The sequence below is a fragment of the Musa acuminata genome, chromosome BXJ1-10 (assembly GCF_036884655.1).
Source record: "Musa acuminata AAA Group cultivar baxijiao chromosome BXJ1-10, Cavendish_Baxijiao_AAA, whole genome shotgun sequence".
Classification (NCBI taxonomy): domain Eukaryota; kingdom Viridiplantae; phylum Streptophyta; class Magnoliopsida; order Zingiberales; family Musaceae; genus Musa; species Musa acuminata.
This window is the reverse complement of record NC_088336.1, coordinates 29,620,200-29,641,399: the sequence shown is the minus strand read 5'-3', so window position 1 is coordinate 29,641,399 and position 21,200 is coordinate 29,620,200. Positions and strand designations below refer to the sequence as shown.

Sequence of the window (21,200 nt, the reverse complement as noted above, 5' to 3'; positions counted from 1 at the left end):
TTGCATTGCAGTTATAAACACAGCAGTTTGTATTTTGGTAGATGATGCTGAATGAAAGTTTGTGCTTGGGGCTTGTTGATTGTGGATCAAACACGGTGGTAAATTGGAAATATGTTGGCGTGAGCTTTTGTGCCATGCTGAAGACTGCAGATGTTGGGCCTCCTTAAATTCTGCATTAGTGGTAGCCTCATGTGTGGGCTGACATTTATGGGTCTATGGGATTTAGTCCTGATGGAAGACTTGAGCTTTTAGATGACATAAGACTGGAAAATAGAACATAACAGGGTAGAAAAATAAATTGGTGGAAAAAACAAACAATGACACGTGGAAGAACTGAGTGAGGAAACAACTATAAAACAATCAAAATCAGTTTTTGAAAAGATAGGGAAAATTTTTCATAGAGCCATGAACAATCAAAATTATGGTATCTCATTTAATGATTGTTGTATCATGGCAGAGTAGCATGTTGTTTGCAACACCTCTGTGTTTAGTTGAATGCCCTTAAAATTTGGCCTAACAGCCACTAGCCATATGTCAGCGCTTTTGGCATGATTTAGCATGCCAGTGTGCCTTTCTGGCCCAATATACTGGCCCATGCATCATGTAGAACATGGATTAGTATTAGATGCATTTTAGAATTATCATCTTCCTTTCTCTTCTCATTGTACTCCATTGTACTCCACTGTATAAATTTTTTGCTTCAGTCTCCCATACTGGATAGATAAGCTAGTAAATGTGCTTTCCACAGATTCTTGATGAAAAAATTACTGAAGTTGGATTGAAGATTGGAGAGCATGAGAGGAAACTAAAGACACTGAATGATCAGAAGATACAGGTTGAGCAAGATATTCATGATCTGCGAGGTTCTGAAATTGTTTTATTACTCCTTTAATTTGAAGTTAAATTCGTCTTATATAGATATCTTGGATTTTTTTTTGTCTTTTGAATGAATTACCTTTTTATTTTGGTTTTGATGCATTGCAGGTAGGCTTGATCATTTTGTAATGAGAAATGTCTATGGTATTAGTGTCATGCCTTGTGTAAACCTCACAAGTTTTTATGACTGTGTCATAGTAATTAATAAACTGTCTTTCTTGAGCCTATATAACTGCCATCTCGTTTGCTAAATATGATCCACTGCACTATTTTACTATGTCAGGACTTTTAAGATCTAGGGCACAAGTGCCACCCATGTTCTCATCATAAGGACACAAGATCTCTTTTTGACTCATTCGTCGAAGATATATAGTGTATGTTGACTGCTTTCAGCAGTTGAATAAATTATTCAACAACAATGCATTAATGAGGTTAAAACTTATATATCATTATCATTATTGTGTGAATTTTCCGGGAATTTATTGGACATGATTAAGTTCTGCATCATGTATGAGACTGATCTGAATCATTTAAGACAAGTTAGTGCTTACATGACTGCTCAATGACCCTTAAATTCATACAAGAATTTCAAAGAGAGTGTGGTAAATTCAAAGTCATTTAATTATGGTAAAGAAACAGTACAAAAAGTGAACAAACAAAACAAAACTATAAAAATGTTGAAGTAATTGAGCAGGATGTTTATTTTTTGCTTATGCTGTATCAGGAGATGTTAGCTCTCATGAGTAGAACCATGACCAAGTGGTTTCCAAATCCACTAGTAGAATGTTTATTTTTCCTGGCATTGAGGAGTTGAAGAGGAGCACGTGCTTATATAAGTTATACATGATATCATTAGTTGATGCTAAAGTGCTTATCTGTACATTATGCTTAAGTATCTATATATCATAGCTACTTAAAGCATGACTTTTTTCTATTTTGGATTTGAACATCTCAAAGCATGTATTGGCTTGAGAGTCCATATGTATGGAACACACGAAGAATGATTGAAAGCATACTTCCTTGTCTGTCTTCTATCCCTGTTCATCATACATATTAGACTTATTAGTTATTCCATATTTTAAGTATGAATTGCATTTATTAGCCTAGCCGTAATCTGTTCATTCCTTGTTTTTGATGGCTGGGCTTACTTGTACCACAGGATATGTAATTGTACTAAATGTTGCTGATTAACCCCAAACAACTATATATATGTGTATATATATATATATATGTGTGTGTGTGTGTGTGTGTGTGTGTGTATAGTTGGCTTTAAGGTTAATCATATAGTAAAGGGAGTTTGATTCTAAATTTTGGTAAAATTCCAGTGTTCATTGGACCTCAATATTTGAGCCAAATTGAGTCTTTGAGTTCTTCAAGAGAGGAAATCCTTAAACGAATAGAACGAAAAGGTGATACTGCCGCTGCTATTTGCTGCTGTCTTTCTAAAGCTATCCAGAAGCAAGAACCTTGGAAGTGCTTTACAAACTGTACGCAAGATGTTGTTGGCCTTGTTGCTCTTCTTGGAAATGTTAATACTAGCAAAAATAGTAGGTAAGTTTTTATCAACAAACTTTAAGGTTCTCTAATTCAAGACAGTTATATCTTTTCCTGAGAAACTAAATCATCATTGTCTATATTTGCAGGATGTTTTCACAGTTTTTGGGTGAAGATAATATGCTTGCAATTGTTTGCAAATCTTATGAAGCTGCAAGTAGATTGGAGTATTATGATGAGGCTGGAAAAATTGATCACCAGCAAGCTGTTCATGGAGCTGCAGCTACACTCGGCATTAACATAAGTAGGAGATTTCCTGTAATATGCCTCGAAGACATAAGGTGCAGATTCCTTTGTCTAAATTTATTCTCAAATGTGCTTAGGCAAGAATATTAAAGGCTTAAAAAGAACACATTTTTTGAATAATATAATCATGCCCTGGAGCCAGAATTTGCCAAATGAGGTCCACGAACACATTTTTAAAGCTTAAAAGGTTCCAATAAAAATATTTTTTCAAATATGATAAACTAAGGGTTAGAAACTAAATCTACTATCACCAAATGTCTAACAATTTAAATAATAATTTTCTTATATATGTCAACAAACCACAATGCTAAAGGACTATTAGTACTCATTTTCAAAATCGGCTTTTTATACTCCTGGTTCTCGGTATCCTATTGTTGAACCTTTTCTGATGAAATTATAAAAGTTTTCAACTGTGTTAGTGGATTACTGAAAAAGATGATAGTTATTTACCTTTATGCTGCACAAAACTAATTTTGAAGTCTTATTACAATAAAGTTGGTTTAAATGGATTTGTATGATTAGTATGATACTTAGCAGTGTTATACTACTAATATGAATCAAATATTTGTAGTGAGGCTTTGGACCAAAATGATATAATTGATCTGCAAGCAAATCAAAATTTCTTAATATTTGTGAATGATAATTAAGGATTCTTAATTTCTTCACTGTTCAAAGTTGGTGACCTTATTTTATGGTTTGTGCAGTAGGTCATGAAAAAATTAATGTTGATTCAATCACATAGAAACCAGAATTTTTCTTAAATCATATTCGTCTGCAATTACAAACTCCTCACTCTCAGGCTTTGTATATCCATGCACATGAAAAACACTTATAATTGGAAATAAAAAATTTTCTGAAATTAAAATTTTCCTCTCATGTATTAGATAAAGGGGAGATTTCTGATGTATTTAGCTCCTTCTCACACATATCTCTGTTCCCTGTCCATAGAAGTCATGTTTGCATCAAGGTACTATCAGTAAAGTGGCTTACTTTTCCTTTCACAAATGTCTGAAATGTAGATCTATGCCTCATCGTTTTGGGCCTTAGATACACTGGTGTACCGTCCATACTGATAAACAATGATTTTTAAGTTGTTTTTAATATTTTTTGGTGGTGTACCATGTTGTATTGTACCTGTCCATATTAGTTACCTTTTAGGATTCTGGAAATCACTGGTACCAGTATTTGGTTCCTTGATATTGACTATGCTCTTGCAAGAGTTCACATACTGATTATATTGGATTAAATGCTGCAGACCATACCAAGGTCGAATCATGCCTAATGATCCTCAGAGGAGACTATGTTTGTCAAATCCATTGTTGCAATCTGGGGCAGTTCCTGCTGGATTTTTAGGGTATGCGGTGAACATGATCAACTTAGATATTCATCACTGCAATACAAAAACACTTTCAGGTCATGGCCTTCGGGAAACCTTGTTCTATCTGCTGTTTGGTGAAACTCAAGTATATCAGACTAGGGCGGACATGAGACAAGCTAGGTCCTGTATTAAGCAAGGAGCTATTTCTCTGGATGGTGGGATTGTGAGGGCCAGCGGATTTATTTTACTTGGAGACTGGTGAGTGCATTTCTTTCAAGTGTGCTGTATTTCTCCCTCTGTTGCATGTTGGCACTCTGTTTGATATTTTCACTTTTTGTTAATTTCTAATCTGATAACTTTATTTTTTATCACAAGAATGTTTATATATCTAGAAACTTAGATAGCCACCTAATGGGGTCATTTGACTGTTGGTTATATGCTAATCTCAAGCAACAATTTGTTTTGATAGCATTACTGTGTCTTTTTTTTTTTCAGTTTGGACAAGTTTTCTGCAAACTATTATTCGCAATACCTAGCATTGCATCCAAAGATCAAACTTTTGTGGTTTATTGCTGTGCTTGTTCAGTACCTCATGTTTGCCTTGAAATTATGGATAACCCGTGCAATGGATTTGTGTGGTCACACATTGCTTAAGCAGATTCAAAACAATGTTTTTTTTTTGTTCAGCTGTGAATTGTATCTCCTGCACACTAATATTTGTAATACTTATCAAATCAATGATAGTCCACGTTGTTTTGTTGTGAATTGTGAATTCTGCCACCTGTCACCACTTGTCGCCACCTACCTCCTCGTGCCCACCATGAATTGATCTCAAGTATTCCAGGTTGCTTGTGGAGGGATGTGGTTGAAGTTTAATCATGTTGTATTTGTCTTTCTTATATCCTCCTGTTCTTATGAAAGCATCATCTATTTCATGTTCTGAAGGATCAAAATCTATAACAAGAGATGGCCTCTTGTTCAAAGAGCTGATGAAACCCCTAATGCCAGCAGCAAAGGTTGGCCACAACATACTGGTCATGAGCACACATGACACTAGCCATACTCATACTAGGAGTCGAGCCTAGATCATGGCCATCACTGCCTCCACTGATGATCTTATATAATCGAAGGTCGATTGAATTGAAATGGACCAGCACCACTGGCACTGGAAGAGCCATAATTGTACTAAGATGGACCATATCAATATCCGTCTCAAGCCCTTCTTGTGCATACGATAGTGTTTGACATGGTGCATGAATGTCAACCACAAGCTTGTGGTCATTACTTCACATCACTCCCTTGACTCCCGAATATATTATAAGTAAGTTGCTCGATTATCTATCTACCCAAGTCATTTACCAGTCTTAGGACTTTACTAGCATCCAAGGTTTTGTGCATTTAGCCAGTGTCTCGAAATCCACAAACCAAATGCTACTCCAGCTTGGTTATTTTTCCGTTGTTATCAGTGTAGCTGCAGTGGATGCACTACCAAGAAAAGTGGCCGGCATGTTGCTACGAAGGATTAGTACTTTACTGTTCAATATTATTTTTCTACATGCATTTCAGATATCTAATTTAAATATGTACACTTAAAAAATGACTTATATCTATGTTAATCTGCATGGATCAAAGACATTTTCTCAGATTTGGCATAGAACTGCTGGATTCACACAGATTTTAGCTCAGATCTACAAGAATCTAGGTTAGGTTCTTCTGAATGAAGGCTAAGATCTACTCAAATCTTCTCTTGACTTGTGTAATTTAGCATGAGACCTATGTGGATCTAGACTAAATTGGTGCGGATGTGGAGATGTACAAAAATCTAGGCTAGGTTCGTGTAGATCTAGCTTATTGATTCTATAGTCCGAATCCATGTGGATCTGTGCTTTTGTGGACCGGATCCAAACAATTTTCAAATTTTCAGGTGATTCTTTATTGGGTGCTTTAGCAGGTTTCCTGCTTCTATTCCTATGTATCGATCTGCATAATATACTTGATTTTATTCTGTACAACTGTTCCGAAATATGTTGACCGATATAGATCAAAGTGTTACATTATATACTTGATAACTGCTGTATTATTTTACAAAATTGCAACAATTTCTTGATTGCCTTAGTGGCAAACAACTTTTATAGATCTTTATCTCTTTTTTTTCTTTAGTGAACCAGATGTAATGTTTCCTGTCATTGGAACGCAAGCACATAGAGCATTTTCACAGGATATGGTAATGAATATAAAGCAAATGGAGGAGAAGAAGGGTCTTCTGACAGCAATCCAACAAGAAATAGTAAAAGAATATGAAGCCTACACAGAGGACATGGCCAAGTTTAAAAAAAGAAGTGATAGGTTACGTGAGTTATTGACAGAAAGTTCTTCAACAACAAATTTACTGGAGTGGAAATGACCGCCCATGGTGTAGTTCATCTGGTACAATGTTATCTCTGAGAATCTTTTTTGTGTTTTGTTTGACCATAATTAAATTTTGGTACAAAGGTCAGGTATAGTTCATGGTGTATGTAGTTCATCTGGTACAATACTATCTGTGTGAATCTTTTTGGTGTTTTGTTTGACTATAATTAAATTTTGGTACATAGGTCAGTTGCATCTTGATAGGTTAGCATGTTGTTGATTGTACCGTACAGGAGTGAGGACCAGAAACAGGCAACTTTGACAGACATTATCAAATATTTTCTAAATGACCTAGAATTTTTCAGTGATATTCATATATCTGGAAGTAGCATTACTTTTGGTCAGCTGGAGCATACATGTTGATTCTAGATTAAACTGACCGCATTAAGTTTTTTTATTATTATATGTATCAAAATATTCCAAATGCCGCAAGGAATGATTGGAAACTAATGCTTATTATGAACAATTTGGTACTTTTAATTAGAATATTTTTATTGTTTTTGTTACCATGAGTAAAACATTAAAGGAGGCAGAGAAACAGATCGATTATTTTCAGAAAGCAGTAATTATTCTATAGTCTACTTCCCTTTTGTTTTACTTGAAATATACAGAGTTTCAACTGATGAGTTTTTTAAACTCGATCAAGTCTTCGAGGTAACTCAGATGACCCCTGAATTGAGTTTTTGAGTATTGTTGTTAAATTCAGCAGTTGAGATTTTTTTTCTTTACTTGAGAATAAGGTATGCATCCAAGCTTGTACTTCATTGCTGTTAAATTCACCTTTGTTGATATTTTTTGCTATAATCCTAAGGTGAATTCATTTATCCTTATCATCCCTAGAATTTGATTTACGTGACTGCTGTATGTTCATATAGTTAATTCACTTTTCAGTAAGTGCATGAGTTTTGGTACTTCCAAGCTCATTGATCTCATATGCATCGAAAGGGTAGCTGTAGTAGTTTAAGAGAATCATTGTTGCTCTTCTGATCTATAAGCTTAAAGCCACAAAAAGCCTTTGTTCTGCTTAGCATATTTTTAATGAAGCCCTTGATCTAAAACCTACAAAACTGTAATAACTGAATGTGTCACCATAAGAGGATTGACACTGCTTAGGGTATTTTTGTGTAGGCTTATTTGGTGCAAAGAAAGCAGAAAAATAACTACAATCTGTTAATGATGCTTGCCCACATATTAAGCAATCACAAGGACACACAGTTGTCCAACCATATTTGTTTGCATCTCACCATCTCATGTTCCTGAATCGCTTGAATGCTAGTTCTTGAACTCTTTTTTTGCTTCATGTTCTCTATGATGTTGCCGTTTACTGGTAACATCGAACTCGGCATATAAACCTTGTGGCAGCTTTAGTGTGCAGAAATTTGTGTTGTCATGGAACAGAACAGATTGGCATCTGAACACACCCATCTTCTGTTGTGCAGTACGACTCTTGTCATCGAGATAGGCGTATACTTGCAACGCCGTGACCAGGTGGTGCCGATCTACCACTGCACCGTCTTTTGCTCACCGCCGACATCTCTGATAACGAAGACTAACCTGTCCACCCGAAAAAGCGAACACCTAAGCCGGGACACAAACGCGGAAGGTCGTTCGAGAGTCGGTGTCTTGCGCAGTCCCTTTATACACGATAATACTAATAATAATAATCATAATGATAATCTCAGTTTATATTAGCAAATAAAAAAGAATTATCTATATTCTTCTTTGTTAAACTGACTCAGTGTAAATGGCAAGACTGTTCTTTTAAGTGAAAACGAATATAAATAAAGCGAAAATTGACACTGTGTTGACGTGAAATGCAGGCCAATGGCTTGATAAGTCTATTCATCCCACATTTGCGTTTCCTTTTTCTTTTTATTCTTGTGGAAAATTTGTAATTACTTTTGATTTATATTTAACGACCGGCGATCGATGCATCTGCAAGCAACGCCCCCAAAAGGAAAGAAGGGAAAAGCACTTACGTTGTGGTTTACGCAGCTCCACTTCCCCAGACGACGAGAGAGAGAGAGAGAGAGAGAGAGGGGAAAGGGCTTCTCCTTGCGTTGTTTGACCGATGGAATCGGAGAACATCGAGTGCGTCTCGGTGTCGGATGGGATGGTGGAAGAGGAGGAGGTCGCCCATGTTCCCCACCCCTTCTTGAAGCCTCGCGGCAACGGAAGCGGGACCGTCAGCGGCGGCGGCGTCGGAGGAGGGGGCGTTCCAGCGCCGGTGATCGGCCCTGTGGCTAGGGTGCATGAGTTACTGGAGTGCCCCGTCTGCACCAACTCGATGTACCCTCCGATCCATCAGGTTAGGTTTGCCCCTTTTGGAAATTGTTGTCGGATTTATTCGGAATTTAAGTGATTATTGGTATTAAGTTGTGATTGTTGGCTTCGATTGGTTCTTCTTTTTCTTTTTCTTGTTTTGCTTCGGCTTGTCGGTCTGAATCTCCAACGGAACTGAAGAGTTAGTTGGCGTAAAGTTGCACTTAATTTCATTCTTGATGGTTAATGTGCGATCTTGCTTGTGCCTAATTTTTATCTTGTTCAAATTGTCGACGCAAAAAGTGTTAAATACAGATCACAAACATCCTGTCTTTCCTTTTATTCGATTACTATTCTTCATGAAATCCTTCATTTGTTTTTATTTGTTCCCCTCAATCATCGAGAAAAATGATACGAAATTAGGGCCATTTCAGTTTTCTTTTTCTTTTCTTTTGTTACATGTAATTGTAGTATTCCATATTAGTTTCTGCTTAAGACCCATCTTGTCAGCTGGATCTTATGTGATTGCTGGTGCTGATAATGATATGGCTTATTATTTTATTGGAGTCGTGGATAATGATCTAAATCATATTCGCATTATTGTATCCCTGTTTAGTCGAAGGTAAACCTGGAATTCCATTGTTTACAGATTATATGTTTTTCAAGCCAAATGGCCTTCTGAGCTTATGACAGACCTTCACTTTGTGAGAGAGAATCCTTCTTAGCTAGGCAGTGAACAACAATATAAAGGACTATGCTATGTTACGAGTTGGCAAATCTTACTCAAAACTCCAGTTCATGATGCCTTTTCCTTTACCTTACCTTGATTTGGCAGATGGGTTATTGGTTCAAGGCATTTTGAAGTCATTTTAGATTCTTGATTTGTTTTATTAGTTAACCTTTCTTCGGAACATGCTCAGAACTTATCAGTCCATGCCCCTGCTGTACATGTTTGGTAATTTTTGTAGAGTAGTTGAACTTTCGATGAAGAGAAATACTTCCTTTTTCATTTGTTCACCTCATCCGATCAATGTTTGGTCTGCCACTGGGGTATCTACAATTAGTAGAGATCCTTTCTTATTCCTAACTAATAACTGACACATTGTATTGAGCTAATAAAGTTGGCTAATAAAGGGGTCTCGGTCACCAATATGATATGTTAATTTTTATTTTTATTTTTAATTTTTTCAACCTCAAACTAAGGAAGATAAGGTGCCTGTAGTGTTTACAGTGTCCATCTAGTATGTGATTATGGTCCTTGTAACCCTTTGGCTTTCCTTTTTTCTATGATCACATAATCAGAGATTAACGTGCATTAGCTTGCATTGGGCTGGGGTTTAAATAATCAGATTTCACTATTTCCAATCTAGAAAGAGCCTATGATGGACAGTTACTTGAACCCACCCTTCTAAGTTGATTGTTTTTGCCCCATATAATTCCATATTATATATTGTTTTGAACTCCAAAGTCCTAATTGGATGAATATAGACTTTTGACCACAAATGAATTTTGGTCAAGCATGTGAGAGAAATGGTGGGCCTCATGGAAGGCGAATTCATTTTGGAAACAAACACATACATTGGCCATCCTCTGAATGGAGACTGGTTGACCTTCCATCAGGCCCACCATGACAAAACAATATGAACTATTTGGTTGTTTAATCAATAATATTTTCTGTTCTTCTCAAGGGTCAAAGAGGTTAATCAAATGCTCTAAGTTGTGGGTGTGTGGTTCCATTGTGTTGTGCTTCTGTGATTTTTTTCACATTTTTCCCATTTTTCTTCATAATCCAATTTTGATCTGGATCATCTCCAGTTCAATCCTTGGTGAGATTGATTGTATAGGGCCTGTCCTTTCACCATATATTTTGCCAATATCTCTGTCCTTTGCTGTTGGCCAGCTGTGAAACCTTATGTCATTTATTGACTGTGTGCGTCCTTTTTAGACTTTCAAATGGCTTGAAATTTCCTCTGTTAATATCCAAAATGCATGATCTTTTTTGTTCTCAAATATGATGGAGGTTGATTATGATGCTTAAAAAGATGTCAATTACCAATAGAGACTTCTACTCAGGATGTTTATTATCTTCTGTCAAATTTTAATTTTTTACTAGGTCACACTATAATTCATATGTCATAATTATTTTTCCCAACAGAGGCTTCTACTCAGGATGTTTATTATATCTGCTTTCAAATTTTAATTTTATATTAGATCACACTATAATTCATCTTTATTACCATGACTTACACTGATCAGAATATTTGCAGTGCCACAATGGACACACTCTGTGTTCAACTTGTAAGTCCAGGGTGCATAATCGTTGCCCTACGTGTAGGCAAGAACTTGGGGATATCAGATGTTTGGCATTGGAGAAAGTGGCTGAGTCACTTGAGCTTCCTTGCCGATATTTGTCATTGGGATGCCCTGAAATTTTTCCATATTACAGCAAGCTCAAGCATGAAGCTCAATGCAATTTTAGGCCATACAACTGCCCCTATGCAGGTTCTGAATGCTCTGTTGTCGGCGATATTCCTTTCCTAGTTGCCCATTTAAGAGATGATCACAAGGTAGATATGCACATTGGTTCCACATTCAACCATAGATATGTAAAGTCAAATCCCAGAGAGGTTGAAAATGCTACCTGGATGTTGACTGTAAGTAAAACACTCCCAAGTTGACTGATCCTGATATTCACTTCTTTTCTAAAAGTATTTTGTGTATGTGATGTACTCTGCAAGAAAACTATGATGCAAGAAAATACTATTAAGATTATACAAGAGTATACTTTTGGTTTTGTTGTATACCCATTTGTTCTAATTTGGTGTCATATCATTTGTCTTTCATCCATGTTTCTACTATTTTCTTAATTGGGATCTCTCTCTTCTCTCCTCTGCAGGTGTTTCACTGTTTTGGGCAGTATTTCTGTTTGCACTTTGAGGCCTTTCAGCTGGGGATGGCTCCAGTGTACATGGCTTTCCTTCGTTTTATGGGCGATGAGAACGAAGCAAGGTACTATAGCTACAGCCTTGAAGTTGGTTCAAATGGCAGGAAATTAATATGGGAAGGTATCCCTCGGAGCATTCGTGATAGCCACCGAAAAGTCCGGGACAGCCATGATGGTCTCATAATCCAGAGAAACATGGCACTCTTCTTCTCTGGCGGAGATAGGAAGGAGCTGAAACTGCGGGTCACTGGTCGCATATGGAAGGAGCAGCAGAACCTTGATGCCGGAGTGTCTACCCCTAATCCCTGTAGCTGATGGTTAGCCAAAAAAAAAAAAAAAAAAGAGCACATGCTGCTGTTCGTGTTTGTACCGACTGGGTGTGTTTGCCACGATGTTGTTGTCCTCAGTTCTTGCCATCCGCTGTATTTCCACCATTCGATTAAGTTGATGATAGGGAGAGGAAAATGTAAGAATAGCTGCGCACCCTTACATCATGTTATTATGAGAAAGCAGGCATGCATTTCTTTCATTCTATTTAATTAATGATGTGGATCTCAGCTCTATATTTTGATATATTGGGTGCTTTAAATGCAGTGACGAACCTCCCAGCGAGTAGTGGAACAGCTGCATGTTACTGGTATGTCTTCTTACATTAAACTCGAGGTTGCATATTTATTTGCATCTATGGGATCATCTTTCTTGAGGAAAATAATCCAATCGATGTGCATCACTGTATCACATGATTTATAAGCTTTTTTTACCTCTTCCGCTGCAGTTTGAAAGATTGTGTTCCACTAACCTCTACACGCCGAGCAAGACATCGCACTCCTCACATCCGATGGGTGAGAAGTTTCGCTTGAATACTAGTGCGTTCTTTGCGTCTCGACTATGCTTTTGAGCGAATCATGTAGAAAGAGGACTCGCTTCCAATTATATTGGGAGCATCAAAAGGATGGTGTTCTTTTGACTGGACAAGTTCTCTCTCTTCCTGGCTAGAAGATGTGTGGCTAGTGCACGAGGCTAGCTGTCACCTTCTCAGTCCTTCCATGCCCACCATGGCGCACATATTAACGAGCCTACCCCCGGGATGGTTTTGAAAAGACGGTAATGCCCTTTACGTCAGCCGGTTTGCCAGGATATGCACCGTCCGATGCGTTGGACGCCGTCAAGGACTGACCGTCGATCTTGGAGCCTTCTGATCTCTGATCAAGGGACTCCCATGGCTCGCTTCTACTCCTTTTGTAGATCGAATACAGTTGGTGATCAAGGATGGAGGAGGAGGCAGAAGAGAAAGGGAAGGGAAAAGAAAGAAAGAGAGAGCTAACAGCATGTCGTGCTTTTCGCCAATTCTTGTTTAATTAATACTTACTACTCATGGTATTGTTTCCTTTCGGTTGATTTGCTTTTCTTCGAGACAATTTAGCAACAACTTTCTTTGTTTCTACAGGGGGAAGGAGAAAGAAGAGCCTTCCTTCTAAGGTCCTTTTTGATGAAGCCAGGAGGCTACAGCGGAGATCGTCGAGAAACAACAAGCTACATACATATACTGCAAGCAAAAGCTAAAGAAGCGATATTATTATTCCTCAGTTCAAGCAAACAGCCATATCAATTCTCGACCCATAATCGACTTACATGAAGAGTCCTTTTTTGCCCATCAATCGCAAACCGTCATTTAAGCAAACACGCTACGGACACGAGAGTTCGGACTAAGGTAGTGCACGCACCGGGAGTCAATCGGACTCGTCCGTCAATTCGCGGTTGTAGAACTCGGTCCAGCCCCCATCGACATCGACATCGACATCGCCATCGAAATAGCCATCGAGATCCTCCTCGTCGTCGAAATCCTCGTCCTCCTCCTCCTCCTCATCCTCCTTCTCCTCCTCCTCCTCGCTCGGGATGACCTCCCGGCGTCGGGCGTAGCCGCGGGAGGGCGCGTCAACGGGCGGCAGGAGGCGCACGATCGGGCGGTAGAAGTCGAGGGACGAACCAAGGCGCCGGGAGAAGGCCGAGGAGGCGGCCCGGGCGAGGATCGGCGGCCGGGCGGACGCCGATGCCGCGAGCCTCCGCAGGGCGGTGGAGGCGATCGCCGCCGCTCGCTGCATGCTTTCTCTACCTCTCCGCGAGACGAGGGGTGGAATGGAGGCTGCTAGGGTTTTTGGGTGAAAGCTTCTCGTTAGGGTTTACGAGCCGGCTTTATAGATGCTGGGGCGTCTGACTAAACCCATAACGCGGACTCGTCGCACGTCACCAGTGCGGTACAACAAAATTACTGTTGGTGAGGAAACCAGCACAAATTCTCAGCTGCAGGCTAATTTTCCGCACCAGTAATCTTCAATTGCACCTTAAATTAGAATGCTCTGCAATTAGATTTTTCATAAAGAGAAAGTTTGAAGAGAACTCAACAACTACATTCGATCATGATGTATTTAGTTGACGAACAGCACTCGAAATGTACAAGTATTATTCAAGTAACAAAACAGAAAATATTAGGAATGCAAACGATCGTAGTTCTCAATAGGGTTTTCCGGTGCAAGAAACAGGCACTGACAGTGTGAGGGATCTCATTGTATATGACTGCAAAGTGAGAAGCAACTTCATGGATAACACTATTCATGACTTGCAAGGATCAATTCCGAGACAAATAGTTAACCATACGTATATACATTCGACAGGAAGATAAATGTACTTCAACTAAAATTTCACTGTCGGAGAAACTCTGTGTAATCCGTGTGTAAATTTATTTGGAAAGAAGCTTCAAAAGATGTGAACAAGGTGGGTTCCATGGGAAAGCCCCTAGAGAATGTACACCTTTGCAATTGGTCCAGTCCCTCTAGCATCCATCCTCCAAGAAGGCTTTCTCAGCCCAGAATTATCTACAGACCCTAAATCCAAAGATGCCAAGGCTTACAAGTCACCAAGCTTATGTCTAAAGAAACTAAACTTTCTAGGAAAAAATTGTCTCATCAAGCTAACGAAAATGGAGTTTAGCTCGAGCCTCATTGCAATGACAAAGCAGCGGCTGCTCCGGCTTTAACTTTCTGATTAAGAAATTCATCACAATCAGCTCCTTTAACAGAGAACTCCATCAAAAGTTCCTCAAAGAGCTGCTTTAGCGAGGATCTGAAACTAATTGACAGTCTCTCGTCACTTCTGTCAACATCCTGCGCCTGCTCCCAGATGACGGACCCAACCGGAGCACCTGACATGTAAGCTCTACATGCCGCAAGAATGGTGTGCCCTTTGTTGCAGAAATGTCCAGCAACAAATTCTGCAAAATGCTGCAAAATAGGGGGGCAAAAAAAAGAAGTTTATATTTAAGAAGGGTGGAAGGAGATACAAGACATGAATATGATACAATATGGACAAGCTGGCCGAACAGAAGTAGGAATGACATGGCATAGAAACAGCAGCCACTACATATATTACTATTACTCACATTATAGACAATCCATGATGTCTCATATATGAAAATTGTAAGAAGTAAAACAACTATATATATGGATTATTAAACATTCACAAAAGTACTTCAATTACATTTGCAATATAGATTAAAAGAGTAAGCCAAAATCCCAAATCACATGGATGATGCCAAATTGACCTTTAAAGTCTTGTGAAGATTGATACAAGCATCCTACATGTGTATCAAATAATATGCTCTGAGCCAACAGACAAGTGCCCAGAGGCATCCTCTGAGTGTCAATGTCTAACAGGAACGTGATGTGGACATGATAAGCATTTTGAAAGGTCAATGCTTAAAGGGTGGTAATGGTTCAAGAAATTTTCTGTGATCATTAAGATACTAAGACATAAGAAGCAAAAGTACATGCGAAAGAGCTTAAACACTATGCATAGGCGTTGGTGATTCAGATGATCAACATGTGCTTACTTTTGGAGGTCCTCGTAACGAGTACAGCATTGTCCTGCAAGATAGCAGGAAAATTTCCTCATTGTAGGCCAAGGATTTCACATGGCCCTCAGCCGTGTTTGCTGTCAACTCAAATCCAGGCTCATTGAAGTAGGGCTTTTCATTTAGAATAAGAGCTTGAATGGAGACCAAGACCTGCAGCATAGTTGATTCTGATGGATTCCACCTTTCACAACCTTTCCCATACCAAGTGTTGAGAAGGCTAAGGCAGACCTTTCCATCTTTATACAAGTTTGGATTAAGGCAAAGTCCATGAGAGTGGTAATGAAGTACCTGAAAGATTTGAGGAAAAACCACTGTTATGTACTAATATTTAAGAACATCACAAAAAGGAATTGAGATAACTCAGATGCTGATATACCGGAGGTTCCTGTGGAAATTTCGGAGGAAACTGAGCATCAAAGAAGAATAGGCCATCATGGTATGGAGTTCCAGCCGGTCCTACTATAACAGCTCTAAGTAGATCCATTCTGTCCTCATATACTCGTACAAGTATAGTATCTAGGGAGAGCAAATGGAAATAGCTCAGATAAGATCATCAGAAAGTGTTGTCACATAAAATTCTCATAGTAACTAGAGGACACAACCAAAGTGTTGAATGAAGAGTTTGGATATTGCAAAGAGCATAGGATGTCAAAGTTTACAAATCACAACGCACACCAGTGCATTCATGGAAAAATGAGATATTAAGCCCGTTGTACCATGGCATACCGCTCGGTACGGATGGTACATACTGGTCTAGTAAGGGACCGGCATGGACAGTACATACCAGTTTGTTGATATGCCCCACTGTGCCATATATTGGTACGTTGGTACGTACCGTACCAATGGCCGATCAGTACACCAATATGGACCGGTAAGACGAACCATACTCTCTGCTACAAGCTAAAATAAAAGCTGGATGCCAAAAATAATAGAAGAACTGTCAATGGAAAAGCCAAATTCAACCTTCAGGAAACAGCTTTCATCTGATGATCAACAATACAAGGTAAAAGATAGAAGACTAAGATTATTAACGAAAGCTACCATGTGAGTTAAGACTATTCCTCATTGCCTATTCAAGGAAAATATAAGAGAAGCAGTCGTCAGCCTTTCTGACCAGGTTTTCAGGGTACAAACAATTCCCACTGATATCAAAAAATGACCCAGATTGCAGATCACATTAGGAAATGAACATTATAAATGATATTGCAGAATATAAATAATGGAACGGATGCCTTGCAAGACTTTTTGCTAACTCCCTGGTTAGACCACCAAAGAAAAAGAGAACCGAAAAGAATAAAAAATGGAAAATGAAAAAAAACTATGAAAGGCTTTCTTTCCTATTTGTTACAAAATTGATGAATGTATGTTTGAAGTTAATTCGGTTTTGAGTACGAAGCACAATAGGTAAATTTACAGATACTATAAAGTATAAAATGAGTCAAATAACACACTAGTAAAGGTGGCTTTCTTTTCTTCATTTTTGTTACCCTACTACAATAGGCCATTTTTGCACAGAAATCCTTCTATTTGCAAGGTAAAACTACATGCATAAAGTCTCCTTAGACCCCATATTTGTGGGATACTTGTGCACTTGGGGAGAGAAGTAGCATTTACTAGTGTGCATGTGGTAGTCAAATTAAGAAAGAATTTTCCTTGTTTATGCTTCAACATTGGCCTTTTTTTAATTTTCCAATTACAAAAATTGAGAACATCTCTTCCAAAAAATCACGAATTCATCTATAGAGCCATATGAAAGAAGAGTTCAAATTACATTTCACGCTTTAGAAAAAAAGCAAGATAATTACAATAAGTATTATCAAAATCTTATAAATGTGAAGAAAGCCTTACATCACCATTGGAGAAATCAAGAAACAAGATGAGCAAATCAATAAAATTGCTACACTTTTAACAAATATGATCTCACCTGGTAGATTCTTTTCTAGCAATTTCCACTCTTTCTGAATTTTCTTCATCCAATCTTTTGCCTGCTGATGTTAGCATGCCAACATAAGAATATTTTGGCAAAAAGATTATAGGACTTTTGGAAATACTCAGCTTACCATTACTGATGAATATGTTTTAGCAAAATGATGATCTGAGAAATCTTGAACAATGTTAAATTGCTTAAATGAATTGAATTTTATATCAGTCTCTTGCTTAGAATTACTTGAACTTTTAGGTGCCGAGTTATCCAACCATGGTACAGTAGCCTCTACCCCAGGTGGTAGGTCCAAATCATCAAATTGAGCAGCCAATTTGAACCCGTAATCAATTTTGTCATCTTCTTCAAGGTAAAATTCATATCCTTCATCTTCATCATAGTTGTAGTCCTCTTCTTCATCATAGACATTCTCGTCTTTGTTGCAATTATTCTCCTCGTCATCGTTATAATAGTTGAAATCTTGCAAGTATACTTCTGAACTTTTGGAAGTACTTGCAGAAGCATCATTTTGCAAGCCATAATATGCAATGGAACCTAAAATATTGTTGGGTGATACAACCTACAGAAGTGTGTCAAGAGTCAATATATGGAGATAAATCCATTATAATAACAATTCCAAAATCAAAATCATAAATAAATTTGCAAAAACTGCTCAGACTTTACTTGTTTTTGCTTCCCATCCTCATCATATATGACTGTTTCCCTGGCTTCACAACCCAGGGTGCTTTCACATATGATCTCAGTGGAACTTGGATCAACATCTCTATGAATTTGACTTGACCCCTCGAGATTAACCTAGAATGTAACAATGGGTTCTAGTTTAGTGATCATTAACCATTAAGTCAATTCAAGAATCTGTCAGAAGATGTCAGACTACAGCAAAAAGACCGTCAGAAGGAAATACAGGAATGGTGGAACTTGACTACATGTACTGAACAAATTTAGAAAACTGGACAAAATTGATATAATGACTCAAATTTCATGCCAATCCTTCATGAAATACCTAAATTTGAGCTAGTATATATAAAATATAATTCTCCTTGGAACACAACATTAGCTAAGCTTTCTAATAGTCTACAAGCTAGCACATGAAAACATTATTTAAAACAACTCCTTCAAATTCAACTAATTGGACAATTGAATAAGTGAAAGGAAAATATGCACGGCCTAATAAGTCAATTTCAGCAGGAAAGTATCTAAAATTGATCTTGAGTCACATCGAAACTAATGAAACTATGTACATCTTTTTAGTATAGACCAAGGATCCTAACATGAATGGAACTAAAAAAGAATGACAGAAAAGAACACTTCTATGGTGGTGTAACGATTGTAAGCGCCCCTTAAGTATTGTAATGCCTATATAAATCGATCACGCTTTAAGTCTCAGAAACTCGCAGTTAGAAAGACATACACGTATTAAGATAGGCCTCATTTTTACATAGAAAAAGTTGATTCCACATGGAATAAGTCAGAGGTAAAACAAGATTTTATGATAACATATGAAGAGATTGATAAGGAGGCTTAGGCAACGAAAGTGAACCATATGAGGCAGCAATAGAGAAAAACAACACTTGGAGATGCTGCAGATGAAAATTTGAACTAAGCAAAGTTGCAAATGAGCAAACTTTTGGAATTCAAACACATCCTTGCTTGAAAACAAAAAACATGTCTAGATCACAATGTCTAAATATGTTGGTACTTGTTTATGTGTATATGTCAGCAGACAAACTCTTCTGTTATGCTACGCTATGGTGCTTGTGGTTGACAAACTTCTGCTGATCAAGATAAAAATTATGATATTGATTGTGAACTACTAGTGGCATTCAATGACTCCATCAAAAACATGTTTGGTAGACCAAATGTGAAGCAGGAATTGGATATCCTTGGAAGATCCAACTTCAAGTTACTTGGCTCATAGGAATTAGATTGACCATCACTTCTATTAATGATTTCAGATCATAAAAAGCTGCCGAGATCAACTATGTGTCATGCTTTGACCAGCAAGGTGCAAGTATCAGTTACCTGCCAATCACCAAAGGCAATAACTAGTCAATGACTGATGACCATCCAGAAATGATCGACCGAGAATCAAAAATGTAGTTGATGATTGATTGGAGACCAACATCAATGCCAGCAATCAGTAATCATGGGCCGACCACTTGTAACCATCTACCCATAACCAGTAACCATTCCCTGATATGACATGATCAATGAGCGAGAGTGATAGCAACCAATGACCAGCCATTGATTAAAAGCATTGGACAAGGATTTGTAGTTGATCAATGATATACTGACAGAGAGAAATTTTTTTTAATTAAACAATAAAACTTAAAGTCACCTTCTGGTCATACATTGTTTACTTAAGCTAAATCGCATACATTGAGGAAGATCATACTCCTATTTAGAAGAAATATGTGAGACACAAGAATTTTCCCAAAATCAAAACCTTCACATTCACTCCACTAATATCTGTTATCCTTTCATTATCCTCAAACAAAAAGATACTTTTTAGGCGGTTACATATCTTTGGGAGTCTCCTAGTAACAATTGTCACAAAGACTGAGATTTAAACTCTATAATTATACATGGAGGAGTTTGAGATCCCCTCTAATTACTGAATAGATTAAGTAATCGAACCACCACTACCTCTAATCCACCTATGCAAACCGTCCTGATATTTTACCCGTACAAGCATAAAATCCTATGTTGGCCCTTGAATTGGTAAGACCAAGAAGACACAGGTGACCCAAATCAAACGTCCACCAATCTAATTAAATTGGTTACGTAGACATCCGAAAACTCACTCCATCGCATATCTTGAAAGAGGCACTAAAGAATCCTAAGATTCTCGCTTGTTCGCGATTGAACTCATCATAATATCGCATCTTGGGAAGTCGACGTCTCGTACGCGATGTCATCAGTACGACAGAAGAAGAAAGCCGCAAACTCTCAAGAAAATAGATCAACAATACCTGGAAGCGTTGACGCTTAATGCCTGACGAGCTCGATCCCGTAGGCGAAGATACCTCCATGGGATCAAAGAGTCGATCGCGAGACGGCGGAAGAGGTAAAACGCGACACGTGCGGCGAAGACCCGAGGAGCACCACCGGGACACGCCACCGCGAGGGGGAGGGGCCGATCGGGCGCTTCCGTCGTCACCGAGAGCCGGTGAGGGTTTCGAGAGGACGAGCGAGCGAATGGGAGAAGCAACAGCGAGAGTGGGAGAAGACTATTAATTTTTGGTTGGATGTTCCTCAAAACCACCTCTTCGACCCTTCCCTTTTATACGTGCGACGCTTGCGAATCGACATGGTTCCATGCGGGTCCCACAGCCTCAAGGTACACTAACCGGGTGTAACTCTAAGTAGTCAATGCGTATTATGAAAAGCAGGCAACACGTTTGCCGTTGATTTGGTTCGTCATATGTCAGGATCAGCTGTCCATAACGAAACGCCAAACATTTGGTTAGACCGTCTTGTCCACGATAAAATTGCACGTTTCGAACAAATATACGATGAAAAGCTGAATTCTGCAATTCGTCATGCATCCGATCACAGGGTCCCGGTGCCGGGAGTTGTTTTCCCACGAAGATAAGGGGTGGAATGCTCGTTCCATTGACATGTGACCCGGTATTACGTCCAAATTACGTATTTAGCCCCGATAAGGTCGAGGCCGGAGACTTCGCCGTCAACGGCGACGGGGAACTGTTTGCACGTCACTGTCACTCTCTTCTTCTTG

General features: G+C 38.5%; 3 protein-coding genes across 12 annotated transcripts in view; 2 read left to right on the top strand and 1 right to left on the bottom strand.

Annotated features, from left to right (window-relative positions):
* Positions 1-8,176, top strand: part of LOC135584831 (structural maintenance of chromosomes flexible hinge domain-containing protein GMI1-like) — a 47,479-nt gene extending 39,303 nt beyond the window's left edge. For 5 of the 6 annotated variants that reach the window (XM_065087770.1, XM_065087766.1, XM_018820001.2 and 2 more), the window contains 5 exons: positions 749-863; positions 2,202-2,427; positions 2,520-2,711; positions 3,932-4,252; positions 6,155-6,609. In XM_065087770.1, the coding sequence (XP_064943842.1) occupies positions 749-863; positions 2,202-2,427; positions 2,520-2,711; positions 3,932-4,252; positions 6,155-6,398 (1,098 nt within the window). In that variant the 3' untranslated portion in view covers positions 6,399-6,609. Of the gene's footprint in view, positions 1-748; positions 864-2,201; positions 2,428-2,519; positions 2,712-3,931; positions 4,253-6,154; positions 6,610-7,842 lie in introns of those variants that run through there. The other variant, XM_065087767.1, reaches the window with a different exon arrangement.
* Positions 8,177-8,330: 154 nt separating this feature from the next.
* On the top strand, positions 8,331-12,947 carry LOC103968941 (E3 ubiquitin-protein ligase SINAT4). Of its 3 annotated transcripts, XR_010480760.1 has the most exons (5): positions 8,331-8,711; positions 10,933-11,319; positions 11,562-12,075; positions 12,204-12,246; positions 12,385-12,947. XR_010480760.1 is itself a non-coding variant. In XM_009382309.3 (3 exons), the coding sequence occupies exons 1-3, from the start codon at positions 8,475-8,477 to the stop codon at positions 11,922-11,924; spliced, it is 987 nt and encodes a 328-aa protein (XP_009380584.2). In that variant the 5' UTR covers positions 8,331-8,474; the 3' UTR covers positions 11,925-12,138. The 3 variants fall into 3 exon arrangements, 2 of the variants coding, with proteins under 2 accessions (XP_009380584.2, XP_009380585.1); XM_009382309.3 differs by lacking the exons at positions 12,204-12,246; positions 12,385-12,947 and having other exon boundaries at positions 11,562-12,138; XM_009382310.3 differs by lacking the exons at positions 8,331-8,711; positions 12,204-12,246; positions 12,385-12,947 and having other exon boundaries at positions 10,940-10,996; positions 11,038-11,319; positions 11,562-12,118.
* Positions 12,948-13,169: 222 nt separating this feature from the next.
* LOC135596072 (putative ubiquitin-conjugating enzyme E2 38) lies at positions 13,170-20,715 on the bottom strand. Of its 3 annotated transcripts, none has more exons than XM_065087771.1 (7): positions 20,434-20,715; positions 18,125-18,256; positions 17,580-18,020; positions 17,444-17,507; positions 15,896-16,035; positions 15,496-15,807; positions 13,170-14,887 (listed from the first exon to the last, which is right to left on the bottom strand). In XM_065087771.1, exons 1-7 carry the CDS (start codon positions 20,491-20,493, stop codon positions 14,606-14,608), a joined length of 1,431 nt encoding a protein of 476 aa, XP_064943843.1. In that variant the 5' UTR covers positions 20,494-20,715; the 3' UTR covers positions 13,170-14,605. The 3 variants fall into 3 exon arrangements, with proteins under 3 accessions (XP_064943843.1, XP_064943844.1, XP_064943845.1); XM_065087772.1 differs by having other exon boundaries at positions 17,444-17,504; XM_065087773.1 differs by lacking the exon at positions 18,125-18,256.
* Between the last annotated feature and the right edge of the window lie 485 nt (positions 20,716-21,200).

Excerpts from the sequence above, each read along its gene's own strand:
- LOC103968941 (XM_009382309.3), top strand. The coding sequence starts at position 8,475 with ATGGAATCGGAGAACATCGAGTGCGTCTCGGTGTCGGATGGGATGGTG. Across the intron at positions 8,712-10,932 it reads TGTACCCTCCGATCCATCAG|TGCCACAATGGACACACTCT; the intron begins GTTAGGTTTGCC and ends GAATATTTGCAG. Across the intron at positions 11,320-11,561 it reads ATGCTACCTGGATGTTGACT|GTGTTTCACTGTTTTGGGCA; the intron begins GTAAGTAAAACA and ends TCTCCTCTGCAG.
- LOC135596072 (XM_065087771.1), bottom strand. The coding sequence starts at position 20,493 with ATGGAGGTATCTTCGCCTACGGGATCGAGCTCGTCAGGCATTAAGCGT. Across the intron at positions 18,021-18,124 it reads AGGATGGGAAGCAAAAACAA|GTTGTATCACCCAACAATAT; the intron begins GTAAAGTCTGAG and ends ACACTTCTGTAG. Across the intron at positions 15,808-15,895 it reads AATTTCCACAGGAACCTCCG|GTACTTCATTACCACTCTCA; the intron begins GTATATCAGCAT and ends CAAATCTTTCAG.